Genomic DNA, 21,484 nt, shown 5'->3' on the forward strand with positions numbered 1-21,484 from the left:
TGACTTTTGGTAGTTACAAAAGCCTTTTACAGTAAGCATGAGTTTGGTTTCAAAGTTAATTAGAGTCACCTCTCCAGGTGTTTGGTTATTAGGCTTATACAGGAAAACACCAGTGATTTACACTCTGCCTTCTGGCAGAGGGCTTGTTTACTTAGGTCTCACGTCACCCAGGAAGCACCAACAAAGCATACCTGCTAACAAAGCGTGGATGTTGAGGCCCCTGTCTTGATCCACTGGGCTGCATACATCCATCATGTAGGCATGACTGGGATTGTCTGCTGAATCTGCGCTGAAGTCCATGAGGACAACACCACAGACCGTAAGAATGATACCCCATTTGTGGTTATTCACAGTGTCAGACAAGGTGCTTCCTATATCTTTGCCATTAAGCATAAGCGAGAGCCCAAGCAACGCTCCTGGGAACAAAACCAAATTGAAATCAATCAATTGACTGCTTGTAAGTAAAGAAATCTCCAGTGCTCCATGCTCTAAAAGCATTATACTACCTGCACAACCTTGCAGCAAGCACAATTGCCCTTGTACAGACCATACAGTCTGGGGAATAAGCGTGGCTTATAGGATATACATAACCCTTTTCCACTGTTCAAACTTAACAAATGTCTGGAGTTGGTTTTGGTTACAGAAAAACATCCCTGACCCTCAAAACATCACCTCTTCAGACTCTGACAAGACAAGATTGCGTGGATCTCCAGCTGCCAAAGCATCACCTTGGTGCCACTCACCACCTTCAGATCCACAACACCCAACATTTCGAAGACATTTTGTTCAGCCTAGTGCCACAGGGGATGTCACAGAAGGGAGATGGTTCTACATGCCAAGTGTTATGCCCATCACTTCTGAAAGACGCACCTATTGCTAAGACCAGAATGAAAGGTCGTCTCCTCCCGAATCTTGATGTGCATCTGTCGCTCCAGGCTCCCAGCAAAGGCTGTAGCAAGAATCCTAGTAAAAAGGAATCACCAATAAGTAGCATTTTTCTATGAGCCTGTTTCACATGGGAGTTAAACTAAGTAGCTTAAAAGGCAAGTAAAGGCAGGACACCATGGCACAGCAATATCCTCAGTCAGTAGGAGTCACCCAGATGCACAAAAAGCGTATTGCTTGGCACTGTCCAGGCCAGGGACTGAATAACCTAACGTGCCACTGCTCATTGCCATGGCAGTTCCTTACACACTATTTCATCTACCCCATCCTAAATGGGAACTCCCCTTAAGAATTAACTTGGAAGACAGCAGGAAGCAAACAGGCAAGTCGGAAAGGTACTTGCATTACCCTGGGCCAGCCTGCGAGTAGAAGCCTATCTACTCCTTCTGAAGCACACTGCACAAGCATGGGAACAGGCAGAACGAAGTTTCCACACGGTAACAGCCCCTCCTATGGTTCTTCCCGTAGCAATAGATATGCTTTCACCCCTGCCTGTGTGCTAAGGCCTGTAACAGTAGTGGCTGATGACCCTTCATTATCAGAAGGCTTTGCTTTAAAAAGTTAAACACGAGAAGGCAATACCACCGTGCCTTTTTCACACATCCCAGGGAACTGTGTATGCTTTTTTCCCTAGGGACATGAATGGATACATTGATCCTCTTTTGCTACTTTTTAAATATAGGAACAGAGCAAACAAAGCTTACCCTTGCACAAAATCTAAGAGGTTCATAAGCTATTAAAAGAACTGACCTTTTGGTCACACTGGGCCCATTTCAGGCAAGACACAGCAAGAATTAGTCTCCATTTGGCTGTCTAAAATTATAGCTAGTGCTTCTTAACCTTGAGAGCACACAGAATATACTGTATGAACAGCTGAGGTAGACAAAACAAGAACATACACCTTGTGTAGTAGAAAAAAAAGAAGACGGAAGAAATAGCGAAAGGTTACCTAATATAGGGCTGATGAACCACACCATTCCATACAGTTGGTCTGGAAGCCCCATCTGAAGCAGCACAGGGGTAACATAGGCTGTTTCTATGGCATAGCTGAACTCGAGCCCAAAGAGAATGCACCCATTAAAGAGGAGTTCTAGGAAAGACCTCTGAGGCTGAAGATCCCCAAAGTCAATCAAATCAATAGGACACGGAGTATTTGGTGGTGGTGGTGGAGAAGGGCGAATGTGTTTTCTCCTCTTTGGATGTCTCTTGAAGTTGTTGGCCCGATGACTTATGTGCCGTGTGACCGATCCAGAATAGCCTGGAACTTGTGACCTCCAGATTTCCTGAGAAGCCACATTTGGCAAGAGTGCAGCATCACTGACAGGGGTTGTTGTAGATGGTGGAATCATCACAGGTAGGTGTCTGGAAGAAAAATAGCTCAGAATAATATGGTTGAGTAAGAAAAACTTCGCTTAATTCCATTTACTGAAGTTCAAGCCATCTCTCAACGCTTCACATACTGAGTGCAGCCTTCATATTAGTTACAACCTTTTCTCTCCATCTCTTAACACAAAGTATATATGTTTTATGGGCACATCTCTGTTTTTGGACAAATGAGACACCAGAGAGCCTATCTTGGTTACCTGGGCATCATCTACCATCACTGGGGTCTGAGACTGAAATATTTAACATCATTAGCAGTCACTCATGTCACACTTCCCAGGGGTTCCAAGAACAGCAATGGGCTTACGTTTATCTGCAACTCACTCAAGCTAAATTAAGATGAATCATGACCTCAGTCTAAGTTGACAACAAAGCAAAGCTGTGGCTTGGCTGCAGATCCAGACCCCTGCTGCAATGTGAAATCACCATCCGGTACTGATCCTACCATTCCTGCTGCCTGTGCTGAGGCTAAGGCTCAATGCAAAACTGTTTTCGCAATGACTGAGTTTTTCTTCCTAGTCACATTCCTGAATTCAGCAGAGACACTATGCTGCAAGGACAGGGTCTGATCCTCTGTTTCTTGCGGGTTCTATTTCCGCAAGACTTTACTGGAGCACCCAAAGAATGTGGTTTCAAAGTTCAGACTACACAAGCTGAACACTTGGATGAAGTCAGCTGATGACAAACAGGCTTGGAACCAGAAGCTGATACCATTTCAATGCAGGAATTGAAGTAATTCCTGAGAAGAAGCCACCCTCTGCATGACTATTCCCTGCTCACAGATTAGTGCCATTCAAGTGCTGAACAGCCTCCTTGGGTCTCATCAGAATCGCTCCTGTAGCCAAAGTGTGCATACTGTGGTAGGTAAACCAGCCAAATGCTCCAAACAGCAGGATAGATCCCAACAGATCTGCTGAATTAATGGACCACACGTAATGTCCTGCCCCTCATTGCCAGAAACAGAAATAGCTCATAAGTGAAGTCTGATCTTTTCTTTACTCACTCTTGTCCTACGACCAAAGGCTGCCGCTGCACAAGGATGGCTCCATATCACCCCACAGGAAAACCCTCACAGCTACACACTAGTAATCAAAACAAATGTCTTTTTTTTTCCCTGGGGAAAAATCTCCTGCCTGTTCTGCTACTTTGGCTGTACAGAATTCCCAAATTTCCATTTTCTGCTACTTCCTCCAGCACATTTCAAGCTCCACTCTTCCTGTAACACTCAGTCCATGCAATGCCATTCTTCACTGCCTATCTCCCACTGTGATCAAAAGCATAACTCCATAAACTCATGTTTACCATCACACTTCAGTGTGCTTCAGCACAGCTGTGGGATGATGCCCTACACAGAACAAACCCCAGGTACATGCAAGCATCCAAAGAGAGACACTGCACAATGAAAAACCGAATGCCAAGCACCTCACAGAAGACTGCAGTTGGGGTAACTTTAACTGTATTTGGGGCCTGAGGGCAAGAAGGAAGGGTGATAGTGAGAAGACACTTACTGAAGTATTGCTAACATTGTACCACAGGTTTCCTCAAGACTGCTCCTCTTCAGACCAAGATGCATACCACGTAAGAGAGCAGAACAAGCAATTCATAACCATAACTACACATGGGCCTTGACAATGCCCACCCCACAAGGCACCAGCAGAAAGAGCATTTTGTTGGGAAAGCTCATTAGACATAAAGTCCCTAGAGAGGCCACCAGAAGGAGAAGCGTGTGCAGACTGTACAGATACCCTTGACACTGATCTCACAAATTACTGAGAATTTCATATGACCCATGTCTTTCATAAGCAGAGTACTTACTTTGCAGGAGTATTTTTATCAGCTTTCAGGTCAAAGTAATTCCCTCACAATCAGAATTTGTTAAAAATTAGAAGAGAGATACCTGAAACATAACAGAAACCCAATCAGATTCATGACGGATGCTCTAACAACCCTTGCACACAGACACAAGACAGCTGTGTTAACACTCTCCTTCAGCAATGCCTGAACACCTTGCCATTTGCACCCAGGGTGTTGATGTCCCTATGTTAATCTATTAGTTTCACTTCCTACTAGATCCCCCTTTATTTTCCTCTCTCGTTAAAAAGAGATTGTAAGTGACAATGTTTTAGCAACAGAAGAATGGCTCAAAAATACACGTTGACCTACAGTTACTTAGAACAAAAGGCTACTGTTGACAGCGTATCAGATCACCAATCCAGCAGCAAGTCACCCTAAAACTATGAGTTGAAGCTAATATTCCTGACTGCCCATTCTTCTCAGTTCAGGAACTGTTCACCAGAGGACATGTTCAGAGGACTTGACCCTGTCCTCAGATGAATGGACCCAGTGATCGCAATAGCTTCGAGGCAGGAAACCTCTCCTGCCGTGTAACGTGGCTGCTTACACCGTCACTAGCGATTTCTGGCACTCGATGCTTGTTACACCAACAACTGCGCATCCCAATCCGCAGGGCCTCGGCGACACCGGCTCTGCCGCCTGCTATCTGCAGTCAGACGTGCGTGGCAGGCAGGGCCCGGCCATCACGGCTCCTCCTGGGCACCTGCTACGCCAGGAAAGGTCTCTCCCCGTGCCAGAACCTGGTCCCGGTTTCCCTGCGGTGGCACCCAACACGCCGCAGCCACCAGCGATGCTGGGAAGGGCCGGCCCTGCCCGGGACCTGCCCGGCGCCACGGCCGCGGCTCCCAAACGCTCGAGTCAGCCGAGACGCTCCGCAGCCTCCCCCCACCCCCCGGGGCTCCCGTCCGGCGCGCACGGAGCGACCCTCGCACGCCCGTCGGCACCGGCACCTACCGCAGGCCCTGCCCCGCCCGGCGGCCTCCCCACAGCGGCGCCCGGCCCGGCCCCGCACTGCGCCGCGCCGCCACGCCGGCCCAGCCCCGGTGACGTCGTCCCGCACGGCGGCAGCCGGACCCGGAGCGGCGGAAACGGCCGCGCCGCCCCTCGCTCACCGGAGCGCGGCCGGGAGAGCCCGCGCGGCCGGGGCGAGGCCAAGAGCGACGTCAGGAGCCGCTCCTGCTGCGCGGCCCGGGCAGCGGCAGGTCACCATCCCCGCTCTTCCAAAGACTCACCCATACTGGCACTGGAATTGCAGGGGAGGTAGACTGGGATAGGAAGGGGTTTAGGGAGAGCGGAGATAGTTTTCGATAGGCCCGTAGGGCAGATGCTGTAGGTGACATTGCGCTTCTTTCTCTTCCCCTTAAAAGTTTTCCCCTTCCTTGGGTAAGATGAGTTGGCAGTTTTGGTTTATAGTGCCATATTTTGTGCTCATGTTTCAAATTTCCTCGCGGTTTGCAAACAAAGATGTCATTATGTATGTCATTGTGCAGTCTGCTCTGTATATTCTTTTAAAACTTCAGACTTGGGGCATTAAGCATTGAGGATGCTTAACTTTATCTCCAGAGGTTATAACACTGCATGACTCCTTAGTTCTTTAGCTCTTGTAGAATTTTTTGTAGCAGCCTCAGTTCCACCCACCATCCATGTGTTAAGAGCATTCTGCAAACACTGAGCAGATGAACACTTAAGAGCCCCATTCCTCATCATTAAGGATGACTTTTTGTTCCACCTGGGCACAGAGAACGTGTTACATTATTAATGCTGTCAGGCAGTCGTAGTCATCATACACACTGATTTTTCCTGTGAACATTTTGAGACATTAAACGCACATTTACTCAATATTCAATTAAATAAAATTGACTGCTTAGAACTTACAAGGATTAACTCTTAACACATTTTAGCATAGTTTGTCCGCTTGCGAAGGTGGGACAAGGCATTCTACGCCTTCCTAGGTTAGCAACAAAGTAGAGAATGAAATCAGTTCCTGCTGTGCATTCATCTATCAGCAGCCTTTAGGCTTTAGACAAAACAGAAATCAAAAACCTCCTCTTCCCTGTGAGCTTACACATAAATTGCAGTTGAAACGTAAAGATACTAATTTACTTTGTACTAATTTAACCCAACAGCATTCAAAAGAGTGAGTTTTGGTGATGAATGCCTACTGCTATGAATCTGCCCTGTTCCCTACTACCTTCTCTGCCTGCAGGATGTTTTTCAATCACTGAACTCTCTTGTTAAGTCTTTCCACGCAGCAGCTTCTGACAGCGTATTCATCTCTCTGCTTGTTTACAGCTTCATGTTAGGCTTGCTGTTTCATTTGCCAGAAGACCTTATTTGCCTCACTCAGATCAGGACCATCCCGTTTCTTGGAAACCTCTTTTCTATCCCCTTATAGTTCTTTTCTCTGAGATAAACATTAGCTCCAGCTGAGTGAAATTCTGTGCAAGCTACCACAGAGCGGATGTTGTTCTGTCTCTTAAACAGTTTCATTTGGGTGATTTTGGGTATTCCTTTTTCCATCTTGAAATCGAGGTGAACATTTCTCAGTCAGGTTCAGTGGCTCTGCCATGTCCTTCAGTCATTAAACCACTGTGATTCACCTGGAACTGGCACCTTTTTTTTCCCAAGCATGACTTAATTCTTTTCGTCAGAGAATCAAAGTCTGTACCAAACAGACACGCTGTGAAAGCTGTTCTGTGCTCAGGGGCTGCTGCTTCAGACCCAAAGGCCACATGAATCCTGCAGCAAAGATTAATATATGCTCAGTGATGTTCTGTGGTATGGAATACCCCTTTGGGCTAGTTCAGGTCAGCTATCCTGGCTGTGCTTCCTCCCAGCTTCTTGTGCCCCTCCTCACTGGCAAAGCATGAGAGACTGAAAAGCCCTTGATCAGGGTAAGCTCTATTCAGCAACAACTAAAACACTGGTGTGTAATGAACATTCTCAGACTAAAGCAAAATACAGCACTGCACTGGCTACTAGGAAGAAAATCAACTCTATCCCAGCTGCAACCAGGACAGGTATCAGTTGAAGAACTACAGTTGTATTTCTATAAATCCCAATCATGCCAATAAAGTCTATGTCCTGTGGTATTGTCAGTACAAATATAGAGTAAGAAGGAAAAAAGGAAGTGAGTTCAAACAAGGTGATATGCATTTCAATTACACATTCTTAATGCTTATATGGTAAGAAGACCTTACCACGTAAATTACACCGCCCTAGCATCCCTTACATGCCAACTGAGTAGGTGCAGGGAAGCCAGTGGGAGGCTAATACAATGTAAGAACATAAAGAAGTCTGATATATGCCAGTTTGCACACCACCTCCATATCTGGCCCTCAGCATATTGTCATAAGATTTTAATAGTCCAGATAAATCAGTTCCTGAACCTGGATTCACCAAACTCCTACACTGGCTGTATTAATGGATGCAATTAAACATCTAAGAAGGCACTTGAATTTTTACTTAAAAGAAGGAAGAACACAGGCAAACACCCTCCTCCTCCAAAAAACACCAAAACTAGCACCAGAAACAAACCACGGTCTCTTTATGCTGCAGAATGAACAGCAATGGTAACAGCACTGATCTATTTGCATTAAAATTGAGTTGTCAATTCATTGAGAAATTTAATATAGTGAACTACTACACAAGAACATGATTTTTCAAGAAACAAGTATGTGCATTCTGACAACTGCCTCTGCACTTCCTAACTCTGTACTTGTGTAGATACAACAAAAAATACAAAAGGAGTTTGTGTCTGCTCCCATCCTTTCCAGGAACAGAGCAAATCTACCATAGTGTTTTCAGGTAAAGGTGAGCCCACGCTCCCGAAACAATCCATCAAGAATTATCTTCAGGATGCCCCCTGACAAGTGTGCAAGCAACTACAATGTTGTGTGTAAAGCTCTAATAATGGGAAAAGACAGAAATGCCCCCGCTATCGACAAATAATACACGAATCAGGACACAGTGTTGGACTGTAGTTCAAACTGCTTTGTAAAACGGTTGGCTTTTTTTTCTCTGGGATTTTTAAACAAAAAAAAGTCTTAAGGAAAGAACCAATCTGGTTTTCTAAAACCTGGCATGCTGTCACCATACTAAAGAAATGTCAGTAATCTCTCAGCCCAGCCTACAGCTGCTGTATCAAATGAAAACCAAAGTGCTGTGGCCCCTTCTCAAGCCTCAGTGGATTATTATTCAGGAAAATGTCACTAATGCCACACTTCACTGAAACCATTCAAGTGTTGCACAGAGACAGCCCAGTAGCTTTTCTTCTACTGGTCTGCACTTGATTTGACTCATGCTTAGTTTCAGCTCTACTGTTTCCACAGTAGCACTGTGCATGCATTCAGTCATTTGTTACTGCTCGATGAGCATTTCTACTTGCTTCTGCGGGACAAGCCTGTGCTGCCCTAGATAAACCGTGAGAGCATTTACCTGTCTCTTGCCTTCAGCAGACAACCACCCCTTCAATGTCTCTCTCCAATGAAAACCCAGCACTGTTCAGAGAATTAGTCACTAGAGGGCACTAAGAGAATCCAGAAGATTGAGAACGCGCTTGGAATCACAATGCCACAGTCCTACAAGCAGTTTAGAGTCCAAACGGCAAGTTTTGCAGTTACTTCCTAAGCAGCTCCTGCAACCAACACATTAAGACACACTACCAGTGAAGTAATTCTATTTCAGAAGATCTTTGAAATCTTCAATTTTCCAGTAACTGAATGAAAGAAGGCTCAGGAAAATCCTCTGAGGCAACGTGTGCCAAGGTACATTGATCATGCACTTCTGGACAAAGCCTGAACAAAAATGTTAACTGCAGATATGCAAGATATTTACCATGCAAGATATTTACCATGCAAGATATTGGTGCAGGAACACACAAAGCAGTGTGTCAAACCCACTGAAGTACAGTATTTCATTTCATTGTGATGCCTCAAGTGGACTATGCATTTGACAAGAGACAAGGACATGATTATGCCCCAAGACCATGCAGGTTTTTTTTCTTGATCTGACAAGCCACAGAAAGATGACAAGCTGCATGTCAGGAAAGCAGGAGCGAGAATCCTGGATGCAGGAACTTGTGGTTACCCAGGGCAAGCACAGGCTATGTATATTTTAGAACTGAACTCAATTTTCATTTAAAGATAGAGCATAAATAGACACTACTGTCACCCCTGCTGTGTTACCTGAATAGCTCAATTCCGTGCTTCTCATAATAATTGCGAGCTGCAGCTTCCAGCCAGTAGGTCTTATTAGTAGTAAGATCAAAGTTTTCTTGTCTACCAGGTATCTTTTTTGATGTGATTCAGTGTACTTCTGATCTTCTACTGGGGAAGGAAAGCAGAACTAGTGATTAGCAAAACGTGAAAACCTCAAATCATGGCTTTTGTGAAGGCCAAGTGTAGGGCAGCACAAGGAAGTGCCAGGCAACCACTGTACCAAGCGCTGATGAAGAGGAGGTTGGGTGAGGCACCCTGCACCCAGCTGCAGGCAAGCATGGTGATGGTAAGGGCTGTCACACAGCATCACCCTTGGTGGGAGAAATGGTGAAGGGTCCCAGAGAGGTGCTGCACTGGCAGGGGCTCAGGCTGGTTCAGCAGTGACCAGACAGAGATACTTGAAGCTCAGGAAAGAAAAGCAGCAGGGCACTGAGTGGTGCATGGTGGGCACTGGAAGAAGACTGGAGGTGCACCTGCCTCTTGCTAAGCCTTCATTAAAACTTTATTAATTGGCTCCATACCTTGTCTAAATTGACTTTGGAAGCCTATGGGAAGTACTGCTCCACTTCCCTATGTTCCCCTGTGGTAACAGGGGAAATGAGAAACCACCAGGTCCCTGGGGCTAATTACTTTCTTCAAAATCCAGCATTGCTCTATGTTTCTGACTCAGTGCAGCATTCAACTTTCTGCTGAGATTGTATCTATATCGCATTACAGAATGAGCTGCAATAGCACTCGATGTTAATTGCATGGCACAGACTGCTCCCTTCTCTCCTTTGTATCAGTTACCAAGAAAAACCAGAAAGTCTGCTTCTGCTGTTTTTAATTTAGCCTCTTCCATCCATACAGAGTGCCTGTCAGACAGGAGAGGCAGGGGCTGTGATCCCCTTTCTGCCTGAAAGTGTCTAGCAACAGGACAGAGACTATAGGCATGTCTACGTGCCACCCCAAACCATCAGTTACCTTATGGAGACAGACAGATGTTGGGGTGCGGTACAGCCACTTGGTACAGAGATACAGACAAGTGCTTTAATATTCCTGGATGGCCCCAAAGCCACTCTGACAGCCTTGCTTGCCTCTTGCATCCACTGAGGCAGAGGAAGGGCACAGATGAAGTAAAAGGACACCCCAAGCCACTCTCGGAGCTTGGCAGTGTCTTTCAGGACCTAAAACACCAAAACAACCCTCAAAGCATCAGAGCATAGCCATAAGCAGACTTCCAGAGAGTGCTAGAACAAGCAGGGGCTGTGTATCCTGACTTGTATAGTGCTCTACTTTTTCAGGGCAGCATATGAACAACATCTGAAGAAAATTGATTGTTATACTGGAAAGCAATGCCTGCAGGACTAGCATGTAGGTCTTTGGAGATCTTTTACTGGCACCTTTCAAACACAGCCTCCCACTAAACCAACAGGAAGGCAGTCATACCAGATCAGATAGCAGTCCTGCTTCCAACAGGGGCTATTCCTGGACACTTGGTTGCTGCTATTCACAAGCCTGAGTTTTGCTTCTACATTTCTAAATAAACAATTTGCCTTGGTACTCAATTCGCTGAGTGTTTTCAGGTAAGTCAAAGCGCTGGAAGAATCTCCTTTCTTCTGATTTCTTACCATTTGGTTAAAGGACTTTTCCCTTTTTGGCCGATCATTCTCAAGACATTTTCTACTCTCCTCCTTCAGCAGTAAGGAAACTCCTCTGACCAGAGTCCAGCCTGTAACACGATGTTTGCAGCCTGGAGTTCCTCTGGAATTAGCCTGCATTTTCTTAGGGGAGAAGAGAGGAAAAAAGAAAAAGAAGAGGCAGGGAAGGAGGGGGGAGACGAACAGAACGTTCTGTCAAACAAACATTTGCTAATGCTCTTGAGCAAGAGGAATGGAACAGGTAGTAAGCAGTAACCCAGATTAACTATCTGCTAGGGCAAACACACAGTACGCAAAGATTCCCTGTACGCTGGATGGCATCTCTGCATTGAGCCCAATACACTGACATATTAATTGATCTCTCCAAGAGCAGCCATGACCTTTGGATACAAAATTAGAGGTCAGGCCTCAAAGTAATCTAATTTATCTCCTGCCTGGTAGAATAAAACCAGACTTGCTGTTAGTCTAACTTCTCTACTTTCTTTTTTCTCCCATGAGAAGTGATTTCTGCAAGTATACAGTCACTTTCTCAGTAATATTATCAGCTCTTCAGGTGTAGGACTAGCAGAGCTTGCCAAGAATCCATAGCTTTGACTCTGAAAGTTTAGTGCAACTTCTAGGTCAGCTTTAGGTCTGAAGACCAAACATGTAGGAATCAGAAAATGAATACTTGGTTCCTGTCTGCTGAGGCTGAGCCACACAGAGGTCTGACCACAGCCCTGGAATACCTAAAGCAGCAGGGAGTATTTTTCCTTCTAGGTCTGGTACAGACGAAAATGAGACTGGAGCCTGAATCTAGCTCTGGGGTCCACAACTGAAAGATAGTGTTGAAAACCTCGGGGTGAAGAATAGCAGAAATCATTTACAAGCTGGAAAACATTTTGCAATAATCTAATTAAAGAATTACACTGTTGAATTCCTGAATCAGACACAGAGCAAAGGCTTCTAAAGCAGCTGGTCCAACCAAGGGCTGCAAACTAAAGTCAAACAAATGCAAATTACAAGTAAAATACACGGTTTTCACGGTCAGAAGAGATCAACAATTACAATAAAGTACCAAAGGAAGCAGTAGGCATGCACGGTCCTGTGGAACACATGCATTAGTTAAATGGAGATCACTGAAGGAAGAGAGAATATGGGTGGAAGGTGGTTTTGCTATATGAGAGCTCAGACTAATGGTCCTTCACAGCTGTAAGGGAGAGTTCTGCACTAACCCACCTCTTTCCAAAGACAGTAGAGAGAACCAAATCACATCCACTCCACACTAAGTCAATTTACCATCTCTTGCAAAGTCAAAAAACCCCTCCTTCTTAAGTCGGAGAGAAGGACATGATAACCTCAAATCAATTCATTCAAAGAGATCATATTCTCCTGCCACCCAATTTAGTCCATGAACCTCAGACAGGCCCTGCCCTTTACTTCCCATGGATAATAGTAACAACAAAGCTTGGACATCCAGATCACCCATACAGGACCACACAGTCTTATTATAATATTGATCCTAGGAACTTCATGCATACTATGCATTCTTCCCAACAAAACTGATGACCAGGGCTAATCTCTCCCTTAGATTTAAGGAATACTGGACCACAGTGAGTCTGGACATCCGCTCAGAATTACCTTCCCTTGAAAATGTCAATAGGGCAGAAAGATGTACACTCCTTTAAGACCTTCATGCTGCCAATAAAAACTAAGGAAACAGCCTATTTTAACCTGCAGTGTCAACGTTCATGACCTTTTGCAATGTCCCTTTAATTTAAGATCACACCTTTCCACCAAGCCAAAAAAGACACTCCCTCTCTCTCTCCACTCTTCTGTTCTAATACGGTTTGGGATTATGTGATCAGATCAACACACACAACTCCTGCATGGGAGCAAAGCGGATATAGCCAACAGCAGCATTTTATCCATTACACCCGGGTCTAACTCGACTGTGTAAGTTTGTTCCCATGATCATGCTGCATCTTTTTCAGCCTCCATTCTAGGGTTTCAGGTTTCCCTGTATTGCAACAGCATTTCTAACGTCCTGTCCTCTACCTGTTCAATAACAACAGCATTGCTGTGGACAGGTGTGTTTTTTACCATCACTGATCTTGCAGCCAAAACAACAATTTCTGTAGTAGTAGTTCTGTACAGGAAGAGGGAGCTAGAATTCTGATGTGCTTTTATTACATACATCATTCCCAGAATTGCCATCGGACCACGGGCATAGACAGAAGTCACATCTCCAGGATGCTCTCAGAAAATACATACCTCACCAAATGGTCTTCAGCCAGATCATTGTTGTGTTTGTTCTTCACCAAAATGGAATCTGGGTTCCTTTGCAATTCTGTCTAAACCCACCAGCACTTGAGACACTCCCCAGCTCTGCACACTCCTTCATGCATACTTGGAGGTGAAATGCACGTGACTTGAAACAAAGGGGTTTTCATGTGTTTTTAGCTCAGCCAGAACTACAAACTCCTGGCATATTTCCAAGAAATGAGGAATTGGGAAGGGAACTTTTATTACACGGACTGTCCACACTCACAGTTTATTCTCATAAACCTCAACTGTCCCCTTCTTCTGTGGCCAGTTGACAGGAGTCGTGACCCCCACGTCAACCAAAGTGTATGTCAGAAGAGCTGCTTACCTTTGTTTTGCACAGCGTGCATCTATGTAGCAACACACACATTACATAACAGTAAGTCATAAACTAAAAGGAGTCTGATTGCTAAATCCCTCCACTGTGGATGAGATTTTTACTTCCATCACCTGATAATTTAATTGCTCAATTAGCTCCACCTGAATGTCTTGGCTGTGGTAGAAGAATGTTCCCTTGCAGGTCACAGTAAATCAGAAGACAGGAGGCAAGCAAGCAATGCAAAGGTAAATGATACCTCTGTAGCAAATCAAATGCATCACCCAATTGTATTTTTTCTCCTGATCTGCTCCTTGCACTACTCTTTTAGGGACAGAACAGGAATCAGACGCATAAAAGACCATAAAACTCTGGTCAAAAGTCAGCATATAGGATCATAGGATCCACTACATGGTTTAGTCCCAAGACTTTCTTAGCTGATTCAAACTCAGCTCAGGTATTTCTTTTCGGAATTGTGAAATTCTACAATATGCCTAATTTAGCTAACAGGATAATCTCCTCATTGATAAGGAAACATCTGCTGCATCACTGAACATTATACTATTGCTTTCCTTTTGACAAGAAGTAAGTGGAAAAGATGCCATTAAAGTGGCACTTGCTGATCATCCTGGGGCAGAGTGAGCCTGTGGATGTGGCACTTCTGCATCAACAGACCACAGCACAGAGGGGTTCAGTCACAATGAACATGGCCTGTAGGTAGGTACAACTTGATGGACTTTATAACTAATTGTTTAGACTTAATGAGAAAGTAATTACTTCTGCTGCAGAAGCAACTTTTGAGTGTACTTCCGGCACCTAGATCACAAGAAACTGGTTGTATCATAGCATTCAAAGAAATCAAAAGAACATGTGGCTACCAGAGAAATCTGTATTTGTAACATAACAGACTGCCTACTGTGTAGGAACGGCCTGGCCCTGAATAAATATGAGACACAGTTCAGTTCTAAATGGTTCTTGCCCTGCACTCTGCACCAGGGTGCCTGCCTCTGCCCACCCATAAATTCACCACCACTGATCCAATCCATGACCAGAAAACCTGACTCACTCATCCCATCCTCTGCACGTGTACTGGCACCTGCCTTCTTTCCCTCACAGCTTGAAAGTGACTGGAAGCTTTTTCTGGATAGTGGCTTTCCCAGACTCCTATATTTGGATCACAGTGATCCCAGGCTACACTGAAAGTACCAAATGGACAGTACCCAGAATCTGGACAAAATAACAGGCATTCACTGTTGAATTCCTGAATAAGACACACATCAAGGGCTGCTAAAACAGATAACCAACCAAGGGCTTCCAACTCACACTGCTGCCTTGGGGGCTTAAACAGTATTAGTAAATACACTTTCTCTGTGTGTCTTTTAAGGCATTTCTCCTTCCAAGGCATATGGCAACCCTGCTGTGAAATACGACCCTAATCTGCACACCACATATCTGTGTATTGTCTGGGTCTAGTTTAGTTCCTTTCCTGTCTCTCCCCCATCTGTATTTTTGTAACGCCAGTTTTACCAACAATCCTCACTGGAGACAGGAAATACATTTTCATTCATTGCGCCAACATGAGCAATGAGCAGAAAAACATGTCAGAATAAATGAGAACCTTAAAGCAAATCAAGAGGTCAAGAGGTGAGCAGGAGGGGCATTATTGCAGCAAACTACACATACCTTAATAGTGCCCTCTTTCATCTGGTGGGTCACACCGGAACTCAAAATGAAGCTACGGTCAAGTTCACAGCACTCTCCCTTCTGCTGCCCATGTCAAAGCCTGAGTACCCCTGTACAATTAATTAAACTGTGTTACTTTATTTATTTATTATTTATAAGTTAGACAGGGGGCAAAAAAAATCTATTAAAAAGAATTTTTAATTGCTTAGGGAGAGTCCGTATCACTGGAGGCTTTTAAGAGCATCTGCTGGGATGCTTGAAAGCAGGCTAGGGTTATTAGATCCTGCCTTGGGCCAAGGAGATGAAGTAGAGGAAATCTGTGACCTTGCAAGGGCTTTCCTAGCTTTGCCTGGAACCATTCAATGCAAATGGCCTGGAAAAGCAGCAAACTAAAAACTGGTAGAGGAGACACTTCTGATCTGCGTATGGCTGTGGAAGCAGAAAAGAGGGAGGCTTGAAAAGAGTTTCCAACTGAAGTCAAAGACAGTGAGTGCTAAAGGAAAAAACCTTTGCTACATGATCTCTAGTTAAGGTCTTCTCATGAATGCTCTCTTTAAATCCTTACCTAGATTAGAATTTTAAACAGTTCCTTCAAAACTCCATTTATGAACTTCCCCATGGTAGTGCTCCTTGTGATCATCACGAGCACTCACATTAAGTCATGCTCCCTTCCTAAATTCCTCCCTAAAGCCACCTATAAAACAGAGGTGAAACAGAATCTGGTGAATGATTACTGACCTCCTTTTGCTTTTATTTAGGATACAGAGTCTCCTGAATTCTTGGTCATTAGAAATCATCAGCCTGTTGATTCTGAAAGTACTCACCGTGCTAGAAAATCCTGTTTCTGCCTCATGCCATGCAAAGTCTGACTGGATGCTACTTTGACCTGAAAAACAAGAAACAAAGTAGGTTTGTAGCCAAACCTTGGGCTGCCGGCTCTACTTGTGGCAGGAAAAGGTGCATCTCTGGCAATCAAAAATTCTATTTAAAATACAACTTTTCTTGGTTGAATCCTATAAATCGAGGCAGTTCAAAAGAGGGGGATCTCATCAGAAAACACTTGGCCCAAATGTGGTATTGACAATCTTGAAAATTCAAGATTAATGGAAGCCAGAAAGGAGCTAAAAATAGCAGCAACTATACATGACACATAACCAGCTTGGGAAACAGATAACGGAAATAAGAGGCAGTGAGGAAGGGGAAAAAAACCCAAAACCAAAACCCACCTTCCAGCAAAGACTATCATAAGTGTTTAAACACATTAGGATACAAGCAAATCTAAAACATCTGTAATAATCAGATTGTCTATTACTGCAGTCATAAGGTAACATCTGCCAACAGTAATACAGAAAAGGTAGATACTTCTCCTAGTTAGTTCTGCTCTGGACTGCAAGACAATGTGTATCATAACTTAAACCCAACAACTCAGACTGGTATTTAAATAGCACCCCAGAGCCCTACACGATGTCTGAAGATCTGATTGCTGACACCAAGTTTCTGCAAATCATGGAAAAATAAGTAAGCTCCATAGGTCAGAGAGAAAGCTGATCTCTAGAAGGAATAAACGGGATGATCCAGGACTAAGAGCTCACTACCAGTCCAACAGTGGGAGAAGGAACTCCCTTTTTGCGGAAGGAGGGCATTCCAAAAACAAGCAGCTGCCACGTAGGCAGGACCTGGCAGACCACCCATCACACCCTCACCACACTGCTCAGCTGCTCACGAAGCCTCAGGCATCAACGATTTCACTGAATACCTTAGTAAGAACTGCACAGGGTTCTGCATTGGGTCAAAGATGCTCCACGGAGCACCTATGCCAAAGGTGGCAGAGTTTTGTTCATGGATGAGCATGGAGCTGGGAGGATGCTGGGCTATAAAACGGTTCAGTACCAGTGCAGTAGGGTACTGGGACAAAATAATCTCTCAAGTATTTGGAGACAATAGCCAAGAAACAGCTTACATATCTCTCAGTCTGCCCCATGGAAAACTGTTTACTAAAAACCAGAAGTATTCTTAAGAGTCATAAAGAACTTGGTGGATCGTGCAAGGACAGATGAAGAGACAAAAGCCTGTAATGTATGGCCTTTGATTACAACTTCTCTGCTAGTAAACAAAGCTGTGACATCAATAGTGACAGAACCCCACAGAGAAGCAATTTTAATTTCAAAACTTTTGGATTAAGGAAACACAATCATAGCTTAATGTATTTGGGACACAATCAGAAAACCGCATTTGAGATGGTAAATTTGCCTTATTACTCCACCTAACTTAGAGAAAAAATCTGCAGAATATTTCAGTATAAAGATAGAACCATCTGGAAGAACCTGATAATTGGTACTTTACATATGAAAAGTGTTTCTATTCCATTCTTTGAGATTTTATCATGCAAATCATGCAGAAGTAGGTGAACATTCCAAAAGGCTTAACATAACTTTTACCGTGTTTGCTTAGGCAAATATTCTGATACCCATCACCAGTTCAAATTTAATCTTGTCCCTGGGTTAGAAAACAGGTCACAGTACTACCTTGTTTGCCATTTTGTTGCGAAACTTCAGTGCCTTTTCATTCCAAGGACACACGAAACAGTTTCTATGCCATCTGACTTTATTGGTACCACTCTTTCCTCTCAAGTGCTACAGGATTCCTATAGATTTGTCTTTTTTGAAGACCACAGGCAGTGAATAATGGTGTGCTTTAACTGTTTGCAGTACCTAGGAATGATTTCTCCAACCGAGTGTGAAAGAAGCGCTGTTCTAATTTCACCATTACATACAAACCTGAACTGGAGCTTGCTAGGAAGCCCACCAGTTCTGGCCTTTGAGCTCTAACTGCACTGTAGCTTTTCTTTTGTGTTGCCAGCTCATCAGATTTCAAGCCCATTTCCATGTTTATAAAGCAGCTGAGCTGACCCAACACAAATGAATAGGTGAAAAGCCACAGGAAACCGAAGCACTACCAATTACCTGCAACCGAATGGCATTTCTGAGAGAGAAAATGCAAGGTGCTGATGAAATGCAGATGTTCGCTTTCGGAACGGGCTGGCGAGCCGGAGCGTTCCCCCGGCCGCAGCCGCGCGCCCGCTGCGGGGAGTGGCGCAGGCCAAGGGCGCTGCCGCCCCGGCCCGCCCGGTTCCGCGGGCTCTGACTCACGCTTCGCCCCCGGCTCCGGGCAGCGCCCCAGGGCCTCCCCTGGCAGCTCCGGTACGTGCTGCTCCACGGCACCTCCCTCTGCGCTCGGAGCAGCCCCGTGCCCGGTGCCTCGGGAAACTGAGGTTCAGCAATAACAAAGGAGAGTTCGTTAACAAAGAGCGAGGAAGAGGAAGCGTTAGCGAAAACAGCTTCTGCTTTGGATCCGGAGGAGTGGAGTGCATCTGCTGACTAACAGCAGGAACGGCACAGGAAGGGAAGGCAGCTGGCATCTCTGTGAGGGAGGAGACATGTTCCACAGGGATGCTGTGGGCAGTCCAGGAAAAGCAGTCATCTTCACCAGAAACGCGTTTCCTGTCGCGGATGGACACCCACTGCTTCCAGAGCACCAAACGCTCTGTTCCCTCCTGGCTAAAATGCATGTTAAATACGATGAGCCCGCAACACTAAAGAGGAGTTAAACTACAGCTAAAAGCGTTAAACACCAATGGCAAAACTGACGGCATTTTTGAAGCCCTTAAAAGGAAAACCCGGAATATGTAGGTCCATTTGTAACAAAGGTACCTTCAGTGCCTGATTTCAGGGATCCCCACACATTGCCCACAGAGCAGGAAGCAGTTTCTGTAAGACACCAGAGTCTCACATGTTCACTGGCACCTCAGCCCTCTGCTAACAGAGGAGGAGAGCAGTAGAGCCTCCTAGGAAAAGGGACACACACGGACAGGATGGGACACAGCAGTTCGAACACTTTTTGATTGAATTTCCTGAAGAAGCTTTTGCATGGTGATGATTCACAGATCTCATCATGTCTTTTGGAGTCAAAGGCATGCAAATTCCCAGGAGCAGAGTCTCCCAACGCTATCAACAGCCACAAAAGGGTTAATTTTTTCCAGTTCTCTTCCATGCACAAGACCAACCAAAGGTACTTCATCTAATGACCAAAATTTCTTGTCAGCTGTGTCAAGTATTCCGCAAGTCTCCAAGCACCGTATACACTTCACCTCATGCCTCAACTACATGTATCCTCGCCACAAAGCAGAGTGATTCATAGTTTGCCCATACAGATCATGGCCTAGACAGCTGCTGATCAGGATGTGGAGGTATCAGCCACATCCTGAAAATGGAAGGAGCCACAAGGTGGGACAGACCGAATGGCACTGACAGACCTGTGAGTCAGAACGCAGGGAGAAACGAAAGATGCTGTCGACAGCATGAGGAGCCTGGAGGTAATAGGGAGCCTAATTGCTAGACACGTACAGAATGGTGAATCAAGATAAAACCCCTCCACAGCAGATGCTGTAACATTCTCTCAGCACACACTCCCGAGCACAGTCTCACTCTGGTGTATTTGTACCACTGTGAACAGCTTCAGGGAGTCTTTTGTGATTATTAGTTAGAAGAGACCGGACCTTTGTCTGTTAACTTTTTGAGTCAACTCCCTGGGTCACCAGCCAGAAAACCCAACATGAAATGCAGTCTGATGTTTTGTTAATAATATACTCTGTGTTTGTTCATGCTCTTTAATCACATGGTTTTTTGCTCTGTGGAACATCCTGTCTCTCTGGCCTAAACCAGTTCGGAGGTAAAGATGCTTTGGACTGAATCCAGACTACACGTGGATTTTTCTCTTGCTCTGAAAACCCTATGTCAACTTAAACCAAATCACTAGAGTTTGTATTACTGCAATTTCCTGAAGAATAAAAGGAAGTGTTCAAGGCCAGGTTGGAGCAACCTGGTCTAGTGGAAGGTGTTCCCCTAAGGAAGGGGGTTGGAACTAAGTGACCTTTAAGGTCTCTTCCAACCCAAACAATTCTGTGATTCTATGAACCTGCTTGTAAGACATACAAACAGGCAGACATGCCCCCCTTCCCACCCCTCCCAAAGGAAACACTTTGCCTCTCCAAAGACAGGAAAAAACTGAAGGGGAAAGGCTAGCAATTGATAAATTTAAGACTACCTTCTCATAAGAAGCTATTCATCTATTGCTACTGCTATGTTTCTTATGTATCAGCAAATGTGGCAACTGTTTTGCTGTATTTTCATGCTAAGGTCATAGCATTAATATTTCATTCTAAAGTGGTTTTTCTGGTTTTGTGCATAAGGTATAGTGTTTAGGGGCATGTTAAACTAATCTCAAACCCTCATACTGTGTTTCTACTTCCAAGTATTAGGAAACCATCAAATATGGCTCTGAATCACTGTTGTTATGAGCAGAACGTATTATAAATATACTGCTAAGACTACAAATTAATGGAAAACTCTCACAAGAATTCCAGGTTCTACCACTGCTGTCTCCTGAACTATACACAACCTGGAGAGAACTCCTGATGCTCACTGGAGAAGAGAATATTCCAACAGCAACAAATCCTCTTTCGAGCCCCATGTAGCTAATACATGCTTTCACAAGTTGGGTAACAGGTTTTTATTCAGTCACTTTGATTTCTAACACGTTGCTTAAAAGTTTACAGAGCATCTCAATGCTTCTCCCTCTGCCCCATTTGTGTAATACCTAACAGATAGATTACTGAAACTGGGTCAGCACACTTGGGGATGGGAGGTTGAGGGTGGGGATGGGGGACAACAACAAGGACAAACACAAAAACCCAACACAAGAACAAAGCCACCTTCAGATTTCCAGATCCCCCAAATAAGAATAAACTGTGTAATTCCAAAGCTATACTAACATGGAGTTGTGTTTTATACGAGCCAGTAAATAAATGTATTGGACAAATGGACAAATGCTTTTCAAATGCACATCTTATTTGTAACAAACAAATACTGGAACATAAAGGAACCAAGACTGACCATCAGGAATTGACAATAAAACATTCTACAGGGACATTTTAATTTGTCTGAAGAGATCTCTTTGGAAAGTAAGCAGATAATAATTAGCAAAATTAGTGTAAAATAATTTATCCATTCCAAGACTAAGTGCTGTCATTTGGAATGTTTAGACATGTTCCCCACATATAAGCAAGCATTTGATTCCTGTTT

The 21,484-nt window shown here is 44.5% G+C and overlaps 1 protein-coding gene across 7 annotated transcripts in view; it reads right to left on the reverse strand.

The window, feature by feature from the left end:
• SLC45A1 (solute carrier family 45 member 1) overlaps window positions 1–21,484 on the reverse strand; it is a 56,503-nt gene that overhangs the window by 5,223 nt on the left and 29,796 nt on the right. For 2 of the 7 annotated variants that reach the window (XM_061450305.1, XM_061450308.1), the window contains 3 exons: window positions 1,895–2,307; window positions 871–963; window positions 192–416 (listed from right to left, as the gene is read on the reverse strand). In XM_061450305.1, coding sequence (XP_061306289.1) covers window positions 192–416; window positions 871–963; window positions 1,895–2,294 — 718 coding nt within the window. In that variant the 5' untranslated portion in view covers window positions 2,295–2,307. Of the gene's footprint in view, window positions 1–191; window positions 417–870; window positions 964–1,894; window positions 2,308–4,143; window positions 4,226–5,136; window positions 5,265–11,011; window positions 11,037–15,909; window positions 16,039–16,168; window positions 16,295–21,484 lie in introns of those variants that run through there. The other 5 variants (XM_061450302.1, XM_061450301.1, XM_061450303.1 and 2 more) reach the window with 5 other exon arrangements.

The sequence above is a fragment of the Pezoporus flaviventris genome, unplaced genomic scaffold (genome assembly GCF_033815535.1).
Source record: "Pezoporus flaviventris isolate CSIRO_AGI_PZ_B2104156 unplaced genomic scaffold, CSIRO_AGI_Pfla_v1 ptg000009l, whole genome shotgun sequence".
Taxonomy (NCBI): Eukaryota; Metazoa; Chordata; class Aves; order Psittaciformes; family Psittacidae; genus Pezoporus; species Pezoporus flaviventris.